Raw genomic sequence first — 19,339 nt, 5'->3', positions numbered from 1 at the left:
CAGTCTCTCCAAACCATGGCAGTTGACTGACGTTAGGGCCCACACTCAAGACATCGACATGGGCAAAATTGCTGTTTAAAGGCTGGGTCAAGTCACTGCAGCTGTCTGTGAAGTCTAGGTGTTACTCAACGCTCAAGAAGCAGTTTTTAAATTGCCTTTATTCATTTAGATATGTGGAGGAGGGCAAGAGGGGTGTGCTACATGTGCCCCTGGAAGCCAGAGGACCCACCTGTGGGATCTAGTTCTTTTCTTCCACCGTGTGGGTCCTGAGGATCTAACTTGGATCATGAGTTCCTTTACCTGCTAAGCCATCCCACTGGGTCCCTCAAGAAAGAATTTTTGAAAATGAGTCTAAGAAGCTCAGGCCCTTAAGGAAAGGAATCTAGAATACACTTACTCATTTGGGATCGAGAACATTTTTGTCATTACATCAATTTTATTTGGAACATTTACAAATAGCCATTCTCTCTTCTTGTCTCCTCACAAAACAGCAAACTGATTCTTTAATCATCCTGGCTTTGAAAGCTGGTATAGGGCGTCTTAGTCATTAATATGTTCATCCACCACCACATCCATAACATGCAGGTACTTCACATTGTCCTGTCTGACATTCTTGTACCTCACGACATTGTAGTCTGGATCTGGGAACTTGATAATTTTGGTTCATCACTACTTCCTGTGTGCGTGTCATCTCATAAGAAGTGTTTTTTAAGTGTGTGTGTGTGTGTGTCCTGTGTGCCAGTGCCCAAGGAAGCCAGAAGAGTGCATTGGATCTTTTGTGTCTGGAATGACAGGTGATTGTGAGCCACCCAGTATGGAAGTTGTGAACGGAAGTCAGGTCCTTTGTAAGAGTAACAAGTGCTCTTCATCACTGAGCCACCTCTTCAGCTCCAGGAACACTCACCCATTGGTTTACATTCTAGAGTCTCTGTCATAAGGCATTAAAAGTCAAAACTCGAGTCATTTCAAATTCAGTAGGAGGGCTGGTGGGATGGCTCCACAGGTAAAGGAGCTTGCTGCCAAGCCTGACAACTTGGGTTTGATCCCTAAGTCCCACATGATGGAAAGAGAGAAGCCCCATACAAGCTCCATATTGAGTGTGCATGTGCGCGCGCACACACACACACACACACACACACACACTAAATGTTTTTTTAATTTAGTAGGAAGCACAGACATAGTAGTTTGAACTCTGTACATCTCACTCAAATTCACATCTCAAGTTATAAAGTTGTTGTTAAGCTATCAGAATATTACATCTTTCCTAACTTTAAAGAAAAATGCTTCTACACACAATATATCACCAGGCAGTGTAAGTCTGACCTGGAGTAGATTAAACTGTGAGACTTCTTTTGAACAAATGAAGAAAGTAGACCTTTTTCTTACAACCTTTGTGGACTCCTGGTAATTGTAAAAGTGAGGCATACAGTTAACTCTAATAGACATGCCAGCAATATTCTGTGAACCACTCACTACATGAGCCATTTGAAAATGAGACAGCACACAAGGAAGGGGTGTGTGTATTAAGTCACATGGAAACAGTACTCCTTTGGAACATACAATTCCTTCTGGAGCATTCCTTCTCTCTGGGATGTTCTTCGGCCTCTGTATTTGCCTCCCTGCACTCTGTAGATATCATTTCCTCTAGGACACATTCTCTGGATCCCCAATGCACGGCAGGTGACTCCTGGGTCCCCTGGCATCTTTCTGTGATAGGTGTTACACACAATTGCACTAGCTCACTATTTAGCTGTATTCTGTCTAGATGCTCAGTAAAGGCGGGTAGGGACCATGTTGGTCTTGTTGAGCTCTGTTCATCTCATGGCCTCCCAAGTAATAGCTGTTGATTAAATACGACTTCAATGAATGAATGAGTCTCAGAACAGAGCCTCACCTTCCTCATAGCTACTTCAATGTCTTCTCCACCAAGGCATTTCTGGCTTTCAGCACGTATCCTTAGCACAATCAAGGTGACTGTAAACTGTGGAAGTCCCAGGCTTCCTGGTCCTTACTTGACTTCCCATTCCTTACATCGTAAAGTCAGCCTCTGTCCCTCCTCCAACTCAGAAATCAGAGCATTAAAGAATGTCCCGGGCTGGCGAGATGCCTCAATGATTAAAGTGCTTGCTCTGCAAGCCTGGTGACCTGAGTTCGATCCCCACAACCCCAGCCTGTGCAAAGGTGGACAGGAAAGAACAAACTCCACACGCTTGTTGTCTGACCTCCACATATGAGCCATGGCACATGTGCCCATGTCCAATCTCTCTCTCTCCCCCTCTCCCCGCTCCTTCCCCCTCCCTCCCTCTCTCCCTCCCCCCCCTCCCTCTCTCCCTCTTCCTCTCCCCCCTCTCTCTGTCACACATACACACACATACATGCACACTTACATTAATAAATACAAATTTAGAAAGCAGTTCAAATAATCATCCTCATTATGAACACAGAACTTCGTTTCCAGTTCATAGGTGAGTATGCTGTTACTTTGTTTTGAGTTCTTTGTAAAATGTGCTGTGTCCCTGCACAAATTATTTATTAGTTATTGTTGTGTGTACATCTGATAATTACTGACCCACATGATGGAGAGTGAGAACCAGATTCCTCGAGTTATGCTCTGACCTCCACTCATGCACCATGGTGCCCCTGCCCCCCCCAAATACATAAAAATGTAATAAATTATTATTTTAAAAATAATAATTCTTTGAAACTTTGTTTCCAGTTCATAGGTGAGTATGCTGTTACTTTGTTTTGAGTTCTTTGTAAAATGTGCTGTGTCCCTGCACAAATTATTTATTAATTATTGTTATGTGAGGGGATGCATGCTGTAGCACCAAGCTTGCCAATTTAGGTTTGGTCTCAGAGATCTGCACGGTGGAAGGAGGGAACCATCACCAGCGCATTGACTTTTGACTGCTGCACATGCACTGTGATACATATGGGCTCCTCCTGCCCCGCCTCCCCATAAATAAATACAATACAAGAAAATTTTTCTTGATTTCTACAATGACCCACTGTTCAACAGTGTATTGTTCAATCTCCATGTGTTTTAATAGTTCTGTAGTTTTTCATCCTTCTTGGTTTCTAGTTTCATTCTGTCCTAAGTAGATAAAAAAGAAATTATTTCTAATTTTTTCCTGTATTTGTTAAGACTTGTCATATGACCTAAAATATGGCTTGTTTTGGAAAAAAAATTCCCCATGCTGATGACAAGAATATGTATTATTCTGTTGTTGGGTAGACTATTCTGTACATATTCATTAAGTTTATTTGATCTGCAATAGAGATCTATAAGTAGTTTCTTTGCTGATTTTGTTTATCCATGTGACCCAGCTATTTGTGAGAGTGAAGTAAGGTCGCCCACTGATATTGGAATGGAGAATAACTCTCTGTGTCCCACAGTGTTTGTTTTATAAAAATGGACATCTATATATCCACAACTGTTTCTTCCTTCCCTTCTTCCCAACTGGATTTAAACCTTGTAGAAACTGTACATCTCTCCTTAGCTAGGATGAGGCCTGGGACCAATGCAATCACTGGGCCACCTGCCCTCTCTAGGCTCATTCTGTGCTTAGAACATGGGGTTCTCATCCCCTGATGGAACTTGCATGGAGGTGACAATATACCCAGTCTCAAGTGGCCAGCTCTGAAATCATATATGTACAAGTTACTTTGTATGGATTGAGCAGGTTGTAGATACATATTGAGAAACACACACACACACACACACACACACACACACACACACAAACACACATGCACAAAAGAATGACAACAATTAAAGAAAAAGAGACCATGGATTTGAGAGAGAACAAGAGAGAGGGTACATAGGATGGGCTGGAGGGAGGAAAGAGATGGAAGAGAAACAATGTAATTGTATTTTAATTTCAAAAATAAATTAAAAACCTTTTAATTTACATCTTTTTACACTAAAAATCTAATTTCCTTAATGTCATTAAAATAATCATTTACTTTATTCAACAAAATATAAAAACACTTGCAAAATAATGGCAATATTATTTCTAATAAGATTATTGTGTAAAGTTGGTATTTTCTGTTCTATTTTTAAAGATTTAAAAAAAATTTTTGTGTGTGTGTGTGTGTGTGTGTGTGTGTGTTGGTGCCAATGGAAGCTGGAAGAGTGTGTCAGAGCTGTAGTTACAGGTGGTCGTGAGCTGCCTGACATGGGTGCTGGGAATTGAATTCTGGTCCTCTGAAAGAGCAGGAAGTGCTCTTAGCCACTGAGTCATCCCTCTAGCCCCAAGTTCTAGTTATTCTGAAAATATATTTCACCCGAGGAAGTATTGTCAAAACATCATTCTTAAATGTGTTAATCCCAGAGAGAAAACAAAAGAAGTGCTTTGTGTCACCATACTAATTTGCATTGGATTTATAGTTACACTGCTCATAATGTGGTCCCGTCAACAACTGACTGAATGTACAACAGTGATCCCACCAGCTCATAATGGGGCTGGAAATCTCCTGTTGCCACTGATGTTGGCGCTATTGTGCAGTTTTAGCCAGATATTATTGATATCTGTGGTGATGAATGCCCTTATGAATATACTCTGCTGCTGGTTCTGCAAAAGTCTAGCAGTTAAGGACAGGTATAACTCGTGATATTAGTACTAAGTATGTTACTGGCTCGTGTAGTTAGTATGCTATCATTTCATAGTGTTTCCTTGCACTTATGAAAAATGCAGTTTATTATATACAACACACGTATTGTACTGGCATTGGCCTCAGATGTTTCATGTATATTGATTGCACCAAGAGGCCATGTTGATTGACCTACAGCACCTTGGTTTCTGTAAGCACAAGCACCCTTGGAAACATTTCTTAGAGTATAAGCCTGCTGTGAATAGTGACTGCATTTTTCAGAATTTATTTTTTATTTTTAAAAATAATAATTTATTACATTTTTATGTATTTTGTGTGTGGGGGCAGGGGCACCATGGTGCATGAGTGGAGGTCAGAGCATAACTCGAGGAAGCTGGTTCTCACTCTCCATCATGTGGGTCAGATATTGAACCAGTCTCTCTTTTTTTTTTTTGGTTTTTTGAGACAGGGTTTCTCTGGTAGATTTGCGCCTCTCCTGGAACTCACTTGGTAGCCCAGGCTGACCTCGAACTCACAGAGATTTGCCTGGCTCTGCCTCCCGAGTGCTGGGATTAAAGGCGTGCGCTACCACCGCCCGGCAGTCTCTTATTTTTTTTTTTTAAATTCTTGATTTAATGTGTTGAATGTGCAAGTCATGTGGCTCCAGAATGAAAACTATGTAACAGTGTATATTACAGAAGTCTTACTTCTACCCACAAATCCTTCAAGATTTTACAAACTGCATTTTATCCATTTCTTGTTTATTTTCCGTTAGTTTCTTGTTGTTAGTATCAACAAATACGTTTAATGGTATCCTTCCATTTTTCTTACCCAAGAGGTTGCACAGTACACACCGCACCATTCTTTCCCCTGCTTATCCTGGAGGTTTCATTGCTACAGTTTAAAGAGTTTCCTAGTCTCTCTTTATGCTGCACTGTATTGTTCTGAAAGAGGCATCATAATTCATCTTACTGGTCCTCCATCAGATGCACATTTGGTTTGTTTTCCCATTTTTTGCTATCACTAATCACGCTCCGATGGATAATCTTGCACATAGTCATTTTGTGTTTTTTTTTTCCGCTAGTAGCTTTCCAAATGCTGGGCCAAAAGGTAAACAAATACATATGTAATTTTTCTTAACATTCCCAAATTTCCCTCCATAGGCACCATGCCGTTTTGTGTTTCCATCAGCCATGCCTGAGAGCGCCGGCTTCTCCACAGGCCCATCAGCACAGTGTATACCCAAACTTGGACTTCTGCCAGTCTGATAGATGAGAAATCTCTCAGTTCAACTTTAATGTGCATTTCTTTTTTTTTTAAAATATGTGTTTCTTTTTCTGTGCATAAAGGCCATTTAAAGTTCCGAATTACACACATTCAGGGCTAACACACACATTTACTGTATGGCTAATTTTTCTCTCTGGATCTTTTTCTTTTTATTCTCAAGAGATCTCTAAATGACAGATAGATTTGCTTATTTTTAAGGATATAATTTCCAAGTGCCTCCCACCCCACTTGTCATTTATCTTCCCTGCTGTGTTTTTTCCACAATTATAGCTTTATTCCCCTTGAAATTTATTTTATTTTTGGAGACTAGTGTAATGTATGAAAACTTTCTTATGTCCTGCTTTCCCAGAACTCTTATTTATTCATTTCTAGGTGTGCATTTATTGATGTGTGTGTGTGGCATGAGTATGTTGCGTATGTATCCATGTGGGTGTGTGCATACATGTGTGTGAGGTGCACGTGGAGACCTGAAGTTGACATCAGGTATCTTCCTCAGTCTCTCTCCACCTTATTTTTTTAGACAGGGTCTCTCACTGAATTTGTGGCTCACCAATTTGCCTGGGTTGGCTGGTCAGTGAACTCCAGGGATCTCCCTGTCTCCTCTTCTTCAGCTGGGATTACAGATGTGCACTGTTACATCTGGCTCTTGATGTGGATTCTGAGGATCCAAATTCAGGTTCTCATGCTTGCATAGCAAGCGCTTTATTGGCAGGTATCTCCCCTGACCTTCTGACTCAGGAAACGGTCTTCCTCGTTGCTCATCAGTGCCCTGTTTATCACAAAGTAAGCAACTCTATGTACAGAGCTCTTCCTACCCTTCTATCCTGCCATGTTGGCACTGTCGTGTTTTGATAGCTTTGAAGCAAATCTTGATATTTAGAAAGGAACTTCTTTAACACTATTAATTTTCAGCAATATCTAATTTTTTTTGGTCCCTAAAAATCCCCTTAGAAAATTGAGAATGATTTCACATACACACACAATCCAGTCAGACTTTGACTAGAATTGCATTTAAACTATAGGAGTGTCTAATCCTTCTACTTGGGAACAATGTGTACCCAAATCATACACATCTCCCTTTGTGCTTATTCCTAACCATTGAGTTACTCAGGCAAACAGTTTTTAAAGATTTGCATTATTTTCTAAATTTTGTACATATTTATAAGCATAATATATGTTTCACCACAGTAAATATTTAAAGGATAATTTACCATGGGTCAAAAAGTACTAAATGCCTATGACTTAATACACTGAAAGGTGTGCGTAATTTCTGTGCAGATACCACACAATTGAAGTCATTTGTCTGATCATCTGTTTCTACAGGGATAAAAAGTAAAATTTTGTGTGATGAGCTTGTGTTAGGCTACCATCTCAAATTTTCCATTTTAGTCTCTTATTTCTCTGAGAAAACGACCAACTAACTTAGGACTCTGACTTCTGTTTGTCTTCCTCGGTCCACACTAGCCTGGAACTCACTTGTAGACTGGGCTGGCCTAGAACTTGTGACCCGGGAGGACTATTAGCTGGCATCTGTTTTTCTCAGCCTAGATTCCCTAGCTTGATTTCTTACTGAGGAGCAACATCCAAACGTATGCCTCCTATTTCTAACCTAGGAAACAGACTAGAGATGCTGCTTGGTGGGAGAGGATAGCACCTAGGATGTTCAAGGTCCTGGGTTCTGCAGTACTGAAGAGAAAAAGCCACCTATACGCCTTTAAATAATGACCCCCAAACTTTCCTGTATACTAGATTACTGTGGAATATCTTCCTTCATGTCTCCCCAGGAAAAGCAATGCTAACATCCTAAGAAATGATGGCTGTGTTTCGTTCAGTAACTAATGCTTCCTATGGTTTTCTGATTGATTATTTTTTCAGGGCCTGGAGTTTTCTCCTATTTTCAGTTGGACACTGGTTTCCTCTTTAGTTTTTGAGGGTTTTGTTTTTGTTGTTGTTTTTCAGTTCTACCCATTTTGTTATTGTTGTTTGTTTCAAATAAAGTGTCTGCAAAGCATGGCGTAGAGGCTGAACATGTCACTCTGTGTTTAATTTTGTTTGTTTGTTTGTTTATTTTAGTTCTTGTGGTCTAAGAATGGTTTCTGCTTCTTAAAAATCATTGCGGAAAGGCAGAGGCAGGCAGATCTCTCTGAGTTCGAGGCCAACCAGGACTGTTACACAGAAAGACCCTGTCTCAAAACCCTGCTCCCCCAATCAATTTTCAGTGTTCATTACTGTAAGGATTATGTTCTTATTATGTCATCAGCCTGTGATGGCATCCCAGCCTAAAAAGCGGGTGTGTCCTCCCATGGGCCCTTTTTCCATATTCTCTCTGTCCTCCATGCTCTCTCTCTCTCTCTCCTTCCTCCTAATAAAGCTCTGAAAAGGTGACCATGGCTCATGATTCTTCCGCCACCACAGCATCTAGCGCCAGCCACAAGTGCCGCCGCTAAACCCCTTCAATGACTAGATTTTTTTTTTTAAACACTAACATTTTTATTTGCTTATAGGTTTGTCTTGATTTGTGCTTTGGCGGCAGAAGTGAACACTGGTGACAGAGGTAGCTAGTCCCCAAAGCCTTAGATACTCTCTGCTCTTTTGCAGAAACAAAAAAAAAAGGTGTTTCTTTTTCTAAAATCTCAGAACATAATGTCAATAACAGCCCTGTTCCCTTTAACCTTTACTGACACTTAGTTCATCCAAGAGTAATAGAAATCATGACTCAAACTTACCTAAAGAACAACGGTATTTATTAACACGGAGATAAACCGAGTGCATTCTGGGATTGTCCTTCACACCTAGTTTTCTTGGCTTTATATCCCGTCTTTAATAGTCACTGTTCTTAAGTATGTTTCCTGTCAAGATTATGACTATTATTATTATTAATATTTCTGTTTTGGTTTTTCAAGACAGGGTTTCTCTGCATAGCTTTTGGAGCCTATCCTGGAACTCGCTCTGTAGACCAGGCTGGCCCCGAACTCACAGAGATCCATCCGCCTGCCTCTGCCTCCCGAGTGCTGGGCTCAAAGGTGTGTGCCACCACCGCCCGGCCATGACTATTATTTTTAATCAAGCAAGGTTTTCAGGTAGCCCAGACTCTCCTTGACCTGACTGTGTAACTAAAGATGACCTTGGACTTCTGTCCTCCTGAGTGCTGGAATTAAAACCATGTACCACCATTCCCTGCTTATGTGGTGCTGACAGCTGAACCCAAGGCCCCATGCCTGCTAAGCAAACACTCTTTCAACTGAGTGGCATCTCTATTCCAAGACAGATTCTTTTAAATTATTTGATTTCTTCTTGGACAGACCCTAATTGAATAAAACTTCACTGATGAAACACATGGCATGACCGGTGGGCATTGGCTCCGAGTGATGCAGCTTTAGCAAATGTAGTTTAAAAACACGGCAATCTGATTTCCAATCACTTCGTCAGGCGGGTGGAGCAGATAGCTACCACATGCAATGGTCATGTCCCAGGCATCAATGATACCCACATGAAGGTCTTTGAAAATGTCCTTCATGGTTAGATACTGAATATAACCGTGGAAGTCTCCGAACTTCTCTGTATCTAAGTACGTCTCCCTGATATTCTCTGTCTTAATGATGACTTTAGTGTCAGGGCTTCTGAGGAAGAGTCGCTCAATAGCCTTTTGGATACTGATGGCTCTACGAATGAAAAGTTCCATGGGGAAGGGTCTGAAGTGCTGGCCCAAGGTAATGACGACGACAGTATCTTTGTCACCTGGTAAGCGGTCAATTTCCTGAGGAATATAGCCATCATCTATCACAGAGTAGAGCTGGACCGTGATGAAAGGATGGCTGTGCTTTTTCCATTCAACAAGAGTGTGCCTTTCGGCATCCAGAAGCAAATGTTTCTTATATAGTCCTGTCCCATGCAGATCGAAAGGCTTCAGGGCTGACAAGGACACAGAAAGGATCTTTAAGTAGAAGGTAATGGTGAAGTAATGTGGAAAGGAAGAACAATATTTATGAGAGGAAGATTAAAAAAATATATTTAAAGACTCAAACCTAGAAGGTAAAATAAAACAAAAAACAAACCAGCCTTGGCAAAGAGGAAGGAGACCACATTCAAAGCACCATAGGGTCAGCGTGGGTCTCTGAAAGAATATAAAAATGATTACGTACTTTTTGCAACTTTGGGAAAGTAGTTGATCCACTGACGCAGAGTTGAGTCTCCCAGGAGGTAAATGAGTTTTCCTTTCAAACAGTCACGTATCTGACTGGAGCTGAACAGACTCTGCTTGCACTGGGCTGCGATCCAGCTTCCTCTGAAAGTGTAACCACTGGGCGTGGGAATCTCCGTCCCCATCTGACATTTCGTTCTCCCATTTTCACTCTCTGGCAACAGATATTTGTGGACAGTGGTTTTGAGGGCATGAGTCAAACGCCCCGTGTCCCCCTCGGTTCCCCTCCCCCTTTCTCTATCTGTTTCTTTTTCTAACTACTTAAACTTTTTCCCTCTTACTTTATTTTTGACTACTAGGTATGTTTTTAGGCACCCTAACTAATTCTCTCTCTCTCTTCTTTTCTTTTCCAGGCAAGGTCTCACTGTGTAGCCCTGGCTGACCTGGAACTCACTATGTAGACCAGGCTGGCCTTGAACTTAGAGATCTGCCTGCCTCTGCTGAGTGCTGGGATTAAAGTAGTGTGCCACCATACTCATAGTGTGGCATACCTCTTATTTATTTTTTAATAATAAAAAGTATTGCAAAAATTATTTATTCTTTCAAACAAACAGTGAAATAACACTGTGATATGAAAACTATTTTGATTCTCCTACTCAATCTTTTGAATGACTCTGGGTCATCTCAACCCCTCTCTGTTCATTTTCTCCTAAATCTGGTCATTAGCTCTGAGTGATACTTTTTCCTTTCTTTGACATTCTCGTTGGTTCTCTGGTCACAAAGTCTTGTCTCTAACCTGAGTAATGTTACAGTGGTCTGTCAGGTGGTATCCTCATCAGCAAATCTTACCCTTACCTCTGTTTCATTAGTGAAAGAACAATGTTAATTAACCAAGTCTTGATACTCAATATAGTATTAACAGTATAGGTCCATTTAAACACTCTAGGATGAAATGCTCAGCTCAACAGTGTCTTAGTAGGACTTTGCTAAAAGTGGCAAGTTGTACCTCACATGGACTAATAATAATCTACTTTCTCAAGTCCCACTTACATGACAGCTCTGTCATGGTCTGCTTTCTAGACATCCCGGTGGCAGGGCACCTGGTGTTTTATCACAGCACAGTATGGCTGCTTGCGTCATACTTTCTCGTCATTCTCTCCATGCTGGTATACTGCCCCTGAGCTAGTGCCTCACACACACACACACACACACACACACACACACACACACACACACACACAGAGAGAGAGAGAGAGAGAGAGAGAGAGAGAGAGAGAGAGAGAGAGAGAGAGAGAGACAGACAGATACACACAAACAAACAAATAAACATATGTATTACAGTGCTGGGGGTGGATCCGAGGGCATCATGCATGGCAGTCAAGCATTCTAGTACCCAGCTACATTCTTATCTCACAGCCTAGGTTTTGTCACATCAGCATCCCTGTACTAATATCGCTTCTTGTGTTACATAAGAATGCCATAAGAAAGGTCAGTAAGCATAATTTACAGATAGAAAAATTCCCTCCTCATGGACCAGTTTCCAAGTGAGCAGCCCCGGGCTAATGTTGTATAGTGTTGGGACCCACAGTCCCTTCTATCTTGTCACTCTGCTCTTTCTGATACAGCATCATGCCAGGCTGAATGGGGCTTTATTTTCTCACATTTTAGCTGCAGTTCAGCCAGGAGGAAGGAGAGGAACACACGACCTAGAATTTTCACGTATCACTTCTATTCACACTCTTAGAAAAAGTTTAGCCGTGGAATCCAGGAGCCTCTAGAAAGCTGACCATGAGCTGGACTAGAATACTGGTTTCTATTAGCAAACAAGGTGAAAGAAGTAGACATTAGGGACTGGTCATCTCTCTGCATTACTGTCCTCACGTAGTGCTTCCTTCAAGGACCTTGCAGTTTCTGGTTGACTGTGTCCTCAAAACAGAACATTATTAAATGGTTGGACTATATGGTTAGCCCTCTGTGGCATTTAACAAAATTGCGTTGATTTATTGTGTGCGTGTGTTTGTGTGCATGTGTGTGCATATGTGCCACAGTGTGATGTGCCTGTGGAGGTCAGTGGACAGCAAGCAGGGCTCAGTTCTTTCCATCTACTATGTTGGTCTAGGAATCACACTCAGGTGGCTAGGGTTGATGACGAATGTCTTTCCCTGCTGAGCCACCTTGCTGGTCCCTGCTTAACCTGCTGTATTCATAGGCTCTGTATCCATGGATTGAAACAATCATGCATGAAAGATATTCAGGAAAAACATTCATCTGTACTGAGCACATAAATACTTTTTTTGTCTCATCAGTGTTCCCTCAGCAATATTGAATTGTGACCACTTACTCAGCATTTGCAGCAGAGCCGGTATTAGAAACACTCTAGAGCCGACTGAAGTCCGTAAGAAGTTGTTGTGCATAGGTTATATACAAATGATAGGCCATTGTATTTATGTAAGGAATTTGAACATCTACATGTTAAGGTATCCAAGGTGGGTCCTGAGACCAAGCCCCCCAGGGGCAGCTGTTAATTGTAACCTATGGACAAAGTGACATGGGGCTGGTGGCAGAATTAGAAAATTCACCTAGACTAGACCCTCAAATCCTAGTAATTTAGTTGCCAAATGGAACTTCCTTTAATTGCATTAATCATGTTGCCATTTTGTTGTGGCACAGTTGGGTTTCTAGACGGTGTGGCAGCATTGCACACTGAACAGTTGAACACTAAGTGTGGAAACTTCAGGCCTGTCATTACTAAATATTTCCTACTTTGATAATGCACTGAGAAAATGATCTGTACATTTATTTGGATGATAAGCCACTACAAACAGACAAACCCTGCAAGTTTTTTTTTTAAATAAAACATATCATGTATAAACTTGTAAGTCAGGGCTTTGTTTTCTCTCTTTTTTTGTTTTGATTTTTCAAGACAGGGTTTCTCTGTGTAGCCCTGGCTGTCCTGGAACTCACTCTATAAACCAGGCTGGCCTCAAACTACTGGAAATCCTCCTGCCTCTGCCTCCTGAGTGCTGGGATTAAAGGTGTGTGCCACCTGTCTTGGGGCATTGTTTTCTTACATGAACTCCTCCACGTTTATTTCATTATTAATTCTGATATTTTGGGCAATATGTGGCCAATCATATGTAACCCTATCATATTTTTAATTACTTTAGAGATTGTGGAAGGTGTGCTAATGGCTGCAATGCATTGTCCCTGAAATTTCTCAGGCCTTGATTCCTCAAACCTGTGACTATGTTGCTTTCTATGGCAGAAGAAATTTTCCAGATGTAAATGAGTATATGGGCTGTGATGAAGCTTATTCTGTGTTATCTGGGTCAACCTCATCTCATCAGTTGAAGAAGGAGGCAGCAGGATGGACAAGAGAGATGTAGCGTGAATATTTGACATGGTTGTGGCTCTGGAGCCTGAGGGTAGGCTACAAGGGATGTGGGCAGCCTCTAGAAACTGCAGAAGGCACAGCAACACTCTTCTCTTGAACCAGAAAGACATGCAGTCAGCTGTCCCTTGACTGAGTGTAGTAAGTGTGGTGATTTGAATAGGAATGGCTCCTGTAGATTCATGTGTTTGAATGCCTGGTCGCGAGTGGCTCTATTAGGAGGTGTGGCCTTGTTGGAGGAAGTGTGTCACTGTGGGGGGCGGGCTTGGAGGTCTCATGTATGTTTAAGCCACACTCAGTGTGTCAGTCTCATTCTGCTGCCTGCAGTCAAGATGTAGAACACTCAGCTCCTTCTCCAGCACCGTGTCTGCCTGCACTCCACCATGCTTCCTGCTATGATGATAATGGACTGAACCTCTGAACTGTAAGCCAGCCCCAATTAAGTGCTTTCCTTGATAAGAGTTACCGTGGCCATGGTGTCTCTTCACAGAAATAGAAACCCTAAGACAATGAGACTGATGTTAAGCACCTGAAATATCAAGCTAAAACAGTGTGTTTCCCCCTCATTTTGCACCACTTTGTTATAGTGGTGATAAGAAAGGAATGCAGAGAAACTACCATCTTTTCAACGTGAAGTCATTCCTTCTGGAAGCAGCATCTTTTCTATTTACATTCATGATGTCCCTTGGTGACATCTGTAAGCGTCTTCTTTTAGGCCACGCCCAGTTGTTCAGTTGTGAACGAACATTAATCTTTAAAGCACTTCCTTCCTCATTTAGAGTGTGACTTTAAAACTCTACCCAAAAAAAAAAAAAAAAATGCCACTGAAATCTCTAACATGAGGTTTAAGAATTACAGTGATTTCGGCTCTTGCTGTTCCTAACCTCATCCTTGGTTACATTCTACAATATGTCTGCCAGACTGGCCTATTAAAAATTGCTCATGATAATTTTGCTCATTACTAAAGTTTATCCGATCAAAAGTTATTGATGAAAAAGTGCAGGATAACACACTAAATCTCAATCACTCTGGCGAAGAATACTTTGTTAGAGAGTGCATGACATGGTATTTCTCCTTCATCTCAATTAACAGCTACAGAGGCAATTTGAATTTACTCAAATTTAATTGATTCTTTGCATGATTATTACTTATATCTGGCAACTCTCCTGTGGTCTTTATGCGATTTCTTTTTTTCACCCCCTTGTTCCCTGACTGCAGATATCTTTCTGGGGTTAGCCAGTCACTGAAATGGGAGTTCTGTGCATGGCTTCTTACAGAGTCAGTAGGCTGAATGGTTTTTACATTACCAGGTTTTTAAGCCTTTATTTTTCTTCATTTTCCCACAATGCCTCATTATCTACCACACCCTCAATAAGTATTTATTGAATAAATGAACGAATATTGGCAATAAATCCTTACGTGTTGCCAAGTGTATTGGTGTTATTGATGAACTAAAGTGGGCTTTGTGGGAAGTTGTTTTGGAGATAAGGCAGTATAAATACTCTTTCTTATGTAATGTTGCCTTGTGTTTGCCACTGAACATTTAATAAGATGAAAATACCATATAAACTTGGTAAGCGGTACAGCTAAACGTTAGAGATTGTGCTAATGGAGATTTAGAAACTAAATCTACAATGTTGAAGCCACCATTATTCATCAAAGACATCTGCACAGTAGCTTGGGCCCTAAGATATGAATTCCTAGGTGAAAGCATATGAATGGCCAAGTTTGAATATTTTTACCTTTGGGATGAATCTAGATGAAGTAAGTTATCAAAAGAATATGAAATAATTTTTTGAATTGGTTTCTATCTTTGACACCCAGCCTGTTTAGTGTCCTGGATACTTATTAGGAATTATAATCAAGAAAATTACAATCAATACTATAAAAAGCCTTCCCTCTGCAAGAGGCACACATCAAGAAGTACCTTCCGCTGGGTGTGGTGGCTCACACTCTAGTCTCAGCACTCAGGAGGCAGAGGCAGCCAGGCCTCTGTGAGTCTGAGGCTAGCCTGGTCTACACAGTTAGACCTTATCTCCAAAAACAAGAGAATAGAAAAGAAAGAGAAGCAGCGACTGCAGGGTAGAAGAGACTTACTGTTGCATCGAGAGACACTAATGTACTTAGGGTTCTTCATCATTTCAACTCCTATGTTGGACCTTCAGAAAACAAAAGTGACAAATTAGCCTGAAGTTTGTCGTGGAACACAGGTAATGTGAATAACCCGCTTGTAAAGGAAGCAAGGGTCCGTTTTAAACTTCTGATAATATGACTAGAAACTATTATTTGAAAGGTCTCTGGGTATTATAAATGAAGTAGGCTTTGGGAAAACTTTCCACCCTATTGGGAGTTCCAGGAGTCTGGGACATTGGACTCATTTGCGACATGCAGTCAATGTATGTCTAGAAGCTTCAGATTTTTAAAATAACCATAAAGCCGGGCGGTAGTGGCGCATGCCTTTAATCCCAGCACTCGGGAGACAGAGGCAGGCGGATCTCTGTGAGCCTGGTCTACAAAGCGAGTTCCAGGAAAGGTGCAAAGCTACACAGAGAAACCCTGTCTCAAAAAACAAAAACAAAAAAAACAAAACAAAAATTTATGGGCTGGAGAGATGGCTAAGTGGTTAAGAGCACCAACTGCTCTTCCAGAGGTCCTGAGTTCAATTCCCAGCAACCACGTTGTGGCTCACACCACTTGTAATGAGATCTGGTGTCCTCTTCTGGCCTGCAGGGACACATACAGGCAGAATACTGTATACATAATAAATAAATCTTTAAAATAACCATAAAATCTGCATTTTTAAAAAAAATTGCTTCCACACCACCTACTCAAATAGTCTTATCCTTAAATCACAATGAGCCTCCTGGTGTCAGTTTAAGACCACCTAAATTCTTCAATACAACAGACACAGCATCTTCTCCCTGCAGATGCTCACATGTTATCATTTAAAGTCAATCACTCTCCCATCATTTACCTGAGGAGTCCAGACTCCGTATGGTAGCACATAGACCTCTCACCACAGGGCCCCTTCTTTTTTTTTTTCAGGCATGTCTTCTGCTAGTTCCCTTTCAATTTTTTTTTTTTTTTAACCCAGAAGACTTGTTTTATAAAGAGTGAAAGTTATCTAAGGTAGGTAGGCCATCTGTTGGGTCGCTCTGTATCCTTAAGACCTCTCTCAATGATTGGTAGAAAGCAGAGTTTAGTGTGGTGCATAAATTAATGCCTGCTGTGGATCTAGGGGTAGTTAGTGCATAGGAAAAGATTGGGTGAGTTGCACAATCAGAAATAAAAGGGAAAGACTAGAAACCCAGCTGCGCACTCGCTCACTCAGAAGGGGCGTGGAGAACTGCACACCAGGAGCTCAAGCTTGGATGTCTAGGCAAGATTCTGCAGTGGGTTGTTTTTCCATATTTGGTGTTTACTTTTACTTCCACCAATCATTTGTGTTTGAAAGCTTAAGGAGAAAAGATTCTAAACTTGACTTAGAAAACTTCTAAGAAAGGAGTAGCTAAGAAACCAGCATTTTACTTTGTTACAAAGTAAAGAAAAAAGAAATGTGTGTGTGTGTGTGTGTGTGTGTGTGTGTGTGTGTGTGTGTGTGTGTGTACCCGCTGCAGAGTCAGCAGTGGCGGGGATCGGGGTGGGGAGCTGTGTGGGGAGGCTGTAGATTTTGTCTGCATGTAAACAGAAAAGGATTCCAGCTGGAAGGGTGTCTCAGGGCTTGGCTCACAGCTCTGAGATGTGTGGTGACAGTTACCTTTGCAAATCTTCACTGCAGCCCATGAAGAAACCACGATGGTTTATTTTCAGCAATGAGGCGTTTTCCACCTCCATGGAGAGCAAGGAGATCTGGAAGTTATGTGTCTGTTTGTAAGCAGAAGGAGAAAGGTGTGCCTGGCCACAGTTATGATTGCCAGGAGGAGGCATACTGACAAATAGGTTTGAGGAGCCTGTTCAGTAGAGGGCTTCTAGGAATTGCTAGACCACAAGTTGGGGAGGATGGAGGACTCGTCTACCCAAAGAAGTGCACATGAGCCATATCTTCTCAGAAGATGAACTGATGACTAGTGGGAGCTGACTTCTTAGCAGGATTGCTCAGGCTGCAGTATAGAGCCGAGCAGAGCTTTGTGGCTATAGTACTAAACACCTGGCCTAGAACAGGCTTTGACTGTGTTTGCCAACTAAATGAATAAAGCCTGCTATGGTATGCAAAGGAGAAAAAGAGGGAGGGAGGGAAGAAGGGAGGGAGGGAGGGGAGAGAGAAAGAGAGAGAGAGAGAGAGAGAGACTGAGAAAGAGTCAAAGTAAAGTATGATAGCTAAGAGAGTCCCACCAGCTAGCTGTCACAATAGTCACGGTGAGATGAGCCATCTAGAGGGCGGTCTCAACTGGTACAGTACCACAGGACATGGAGATAAATGGATGACAAAAGATTTTAAGAGGCAAACCGTACAGGATGTGATGGAGGAGGTGGAGGATCATGATACTATCAAGGCATCTTTTGGGGGGGAGAAGGTGAGACATCTGTGAGCCATAGCAGAATAGTTTCATATGGAAGATATTTTGTAAAACCTAGATCTATAGTAAAATAACATGACCAAACAGGTCAACACTGGTCAGGGAGAAGCAGAGGAATATACTTTATTTGGTTCCCTTTTATTGGGCAGCCCCCTTTATTGAGTATGTCAACAGGAATGCAAGCTGTAGCATGAACGGGGGCCCAGTAAAGACAACATAGGTCTTACCGGAATCTTGAGTGGTGGAAGCGTCTGAGGTCTTGCTCAATATTGAGATGGACAGTGTAGCTCTGCCTGGGGGAACCTCTCATTGTACTGAGAATATACTCACTTCTGGAAAAGATCTTTTTCTTTGTCAGTAAGAAAAGAAACATCTTGCTGCTTGGTACACACATGGGTCAAGGCCTCACAGGGCATGTGTTGAGGCTTCATACAGTAGAAGACTTCTTCACCGCCACTGTACAGGTATTTGCAGAGTTCATTGCTTGAGTTTAGGGTCAGGCCACATTCAGTTAAGACCTGGGAGGTGCCATTAACAAATTTACCCTTGAAGGCAATTCTATCATAACCTTGGTTCCTTGCTCTCCAGAGAGCTGATACTCCTTCACTGGGATGGATGAGCAGGATAGACAGGGCCACCGGGCCTTCCCAGAACAGAGTGAAGCTGACAAGGTAGGTGCCATTGTTGAAGTCTGTCACCTTTCCAGAAGCTCCTGCCTTCAGGGCTGGGGAGGACATCCTGGCCCTCAGGAAGTCTCCACCATACTCCTTCCTGTTTCTTAGGTAGTCCCTGGCTTCTACTAGGATGTCCAGCTGGTCCCCTTTACAGTATTGAACTCGAGGGTTGAGGATGGTGGCTGTGCTGTGTGTGGCACTGGTGGTGGTGTTGAGGTGGGTGAAGGGTCTGGGTGGGATCTGCCCATCTAGCTTCGACAGGATCTCCCTGACTCTCAGCTCTTTCTCTGTTGGTGACTTGACAGGTGTCGTCATTTTAGGGATCTCTCCTCTTAGCTTAGTCTCTGTTGGTAACTTTGACTGATTCATTGGCATTTCAGGACATGAGGACTTCATGGAGGTGTTCCAGGAATGGAAGGAGATGGATGTGTTCAGAGCAGTCCAAAGCTGAAATGACAGGAGGTGTAATGCACTATAAAAATGAACCTGCTCCCAGCCATTTTAACTCACAATGAGTTAGAGTTTTACAGAAATTATTCATTCTAAAATAAGAGCTTGGAGAGTAAGAAGTTGATAAAAGTGAGTTTGCTCTTCCCTATCCTATACATCTTGAAGCCAGTAACTACTGTTTGCTGCTTTTTCACTGGACAGATGGCTGGATGTTTCTGTTGGTTAGTTCAATTATTGCTAATGTGCATAATGAGGAAATCTGTCCAGTTGGTTTTATGATACATTT

The 19,339-nt window shown here is 41.8% G+C and overlaps 1 protein-coding gene across 1 annotated transcript in view; it reads right to left on the bottom strand.

The window, feature by feature from the left end:
• Positions 1–3,896: 3,896 nt before the first annotated feature.
• LOC128123355 (NXPE family member 1-like) overlaps positions 3,897–19,339 on the bottom strand; it is a 41,212-nt gene continuing 25,769 nt past the window's right edge. The window contains exons 6-9 of the mRNA XM_052759675.1: positions 18,260–19,050; positions 15,510–15,571; positions 10,023–10,235; positions 3,897–9,792 (exon numbers count right to left, since the gene is read on the bottom strand). Of these exons, the coding sequence (XP_052615635.1) occupies positions 9,257–9,792; positions 10,023–10,235; positions 15,510–15,571; positions 18,260–19,050 (1,602 nt within the window). The 3' untranslated portion in view covers positions 3,897–9,256. The remainder of the gene's footprint in view (positions 9,793–10,022; positions 10,236–15,509; positions 15,572–18,259; positions 19,051–19,339) is intronic.

This window comes from Peromyscus californicus, unplaced genomic scaffold (genome assembly GCF_007827085.1).
Source record: "Peromyscus californicus insignis strain IS unplaced genomic scaffold, ASM782708v3 Scaffold_11__1_contigs__length_118956290, whole genome shotgun sequence".
Taxonomy (NCBI): domain Eukaryota; kingdom Metazoa; phylum Chordata; class Mammalia; order Rodentia; family Cricetidae; genus Peromyscus; species Peromyscus californicus.
Note: the sequence above shows the minus strand (reverse complement) of the source record. Positions and strands in the feature narration are given on the sequence as shown.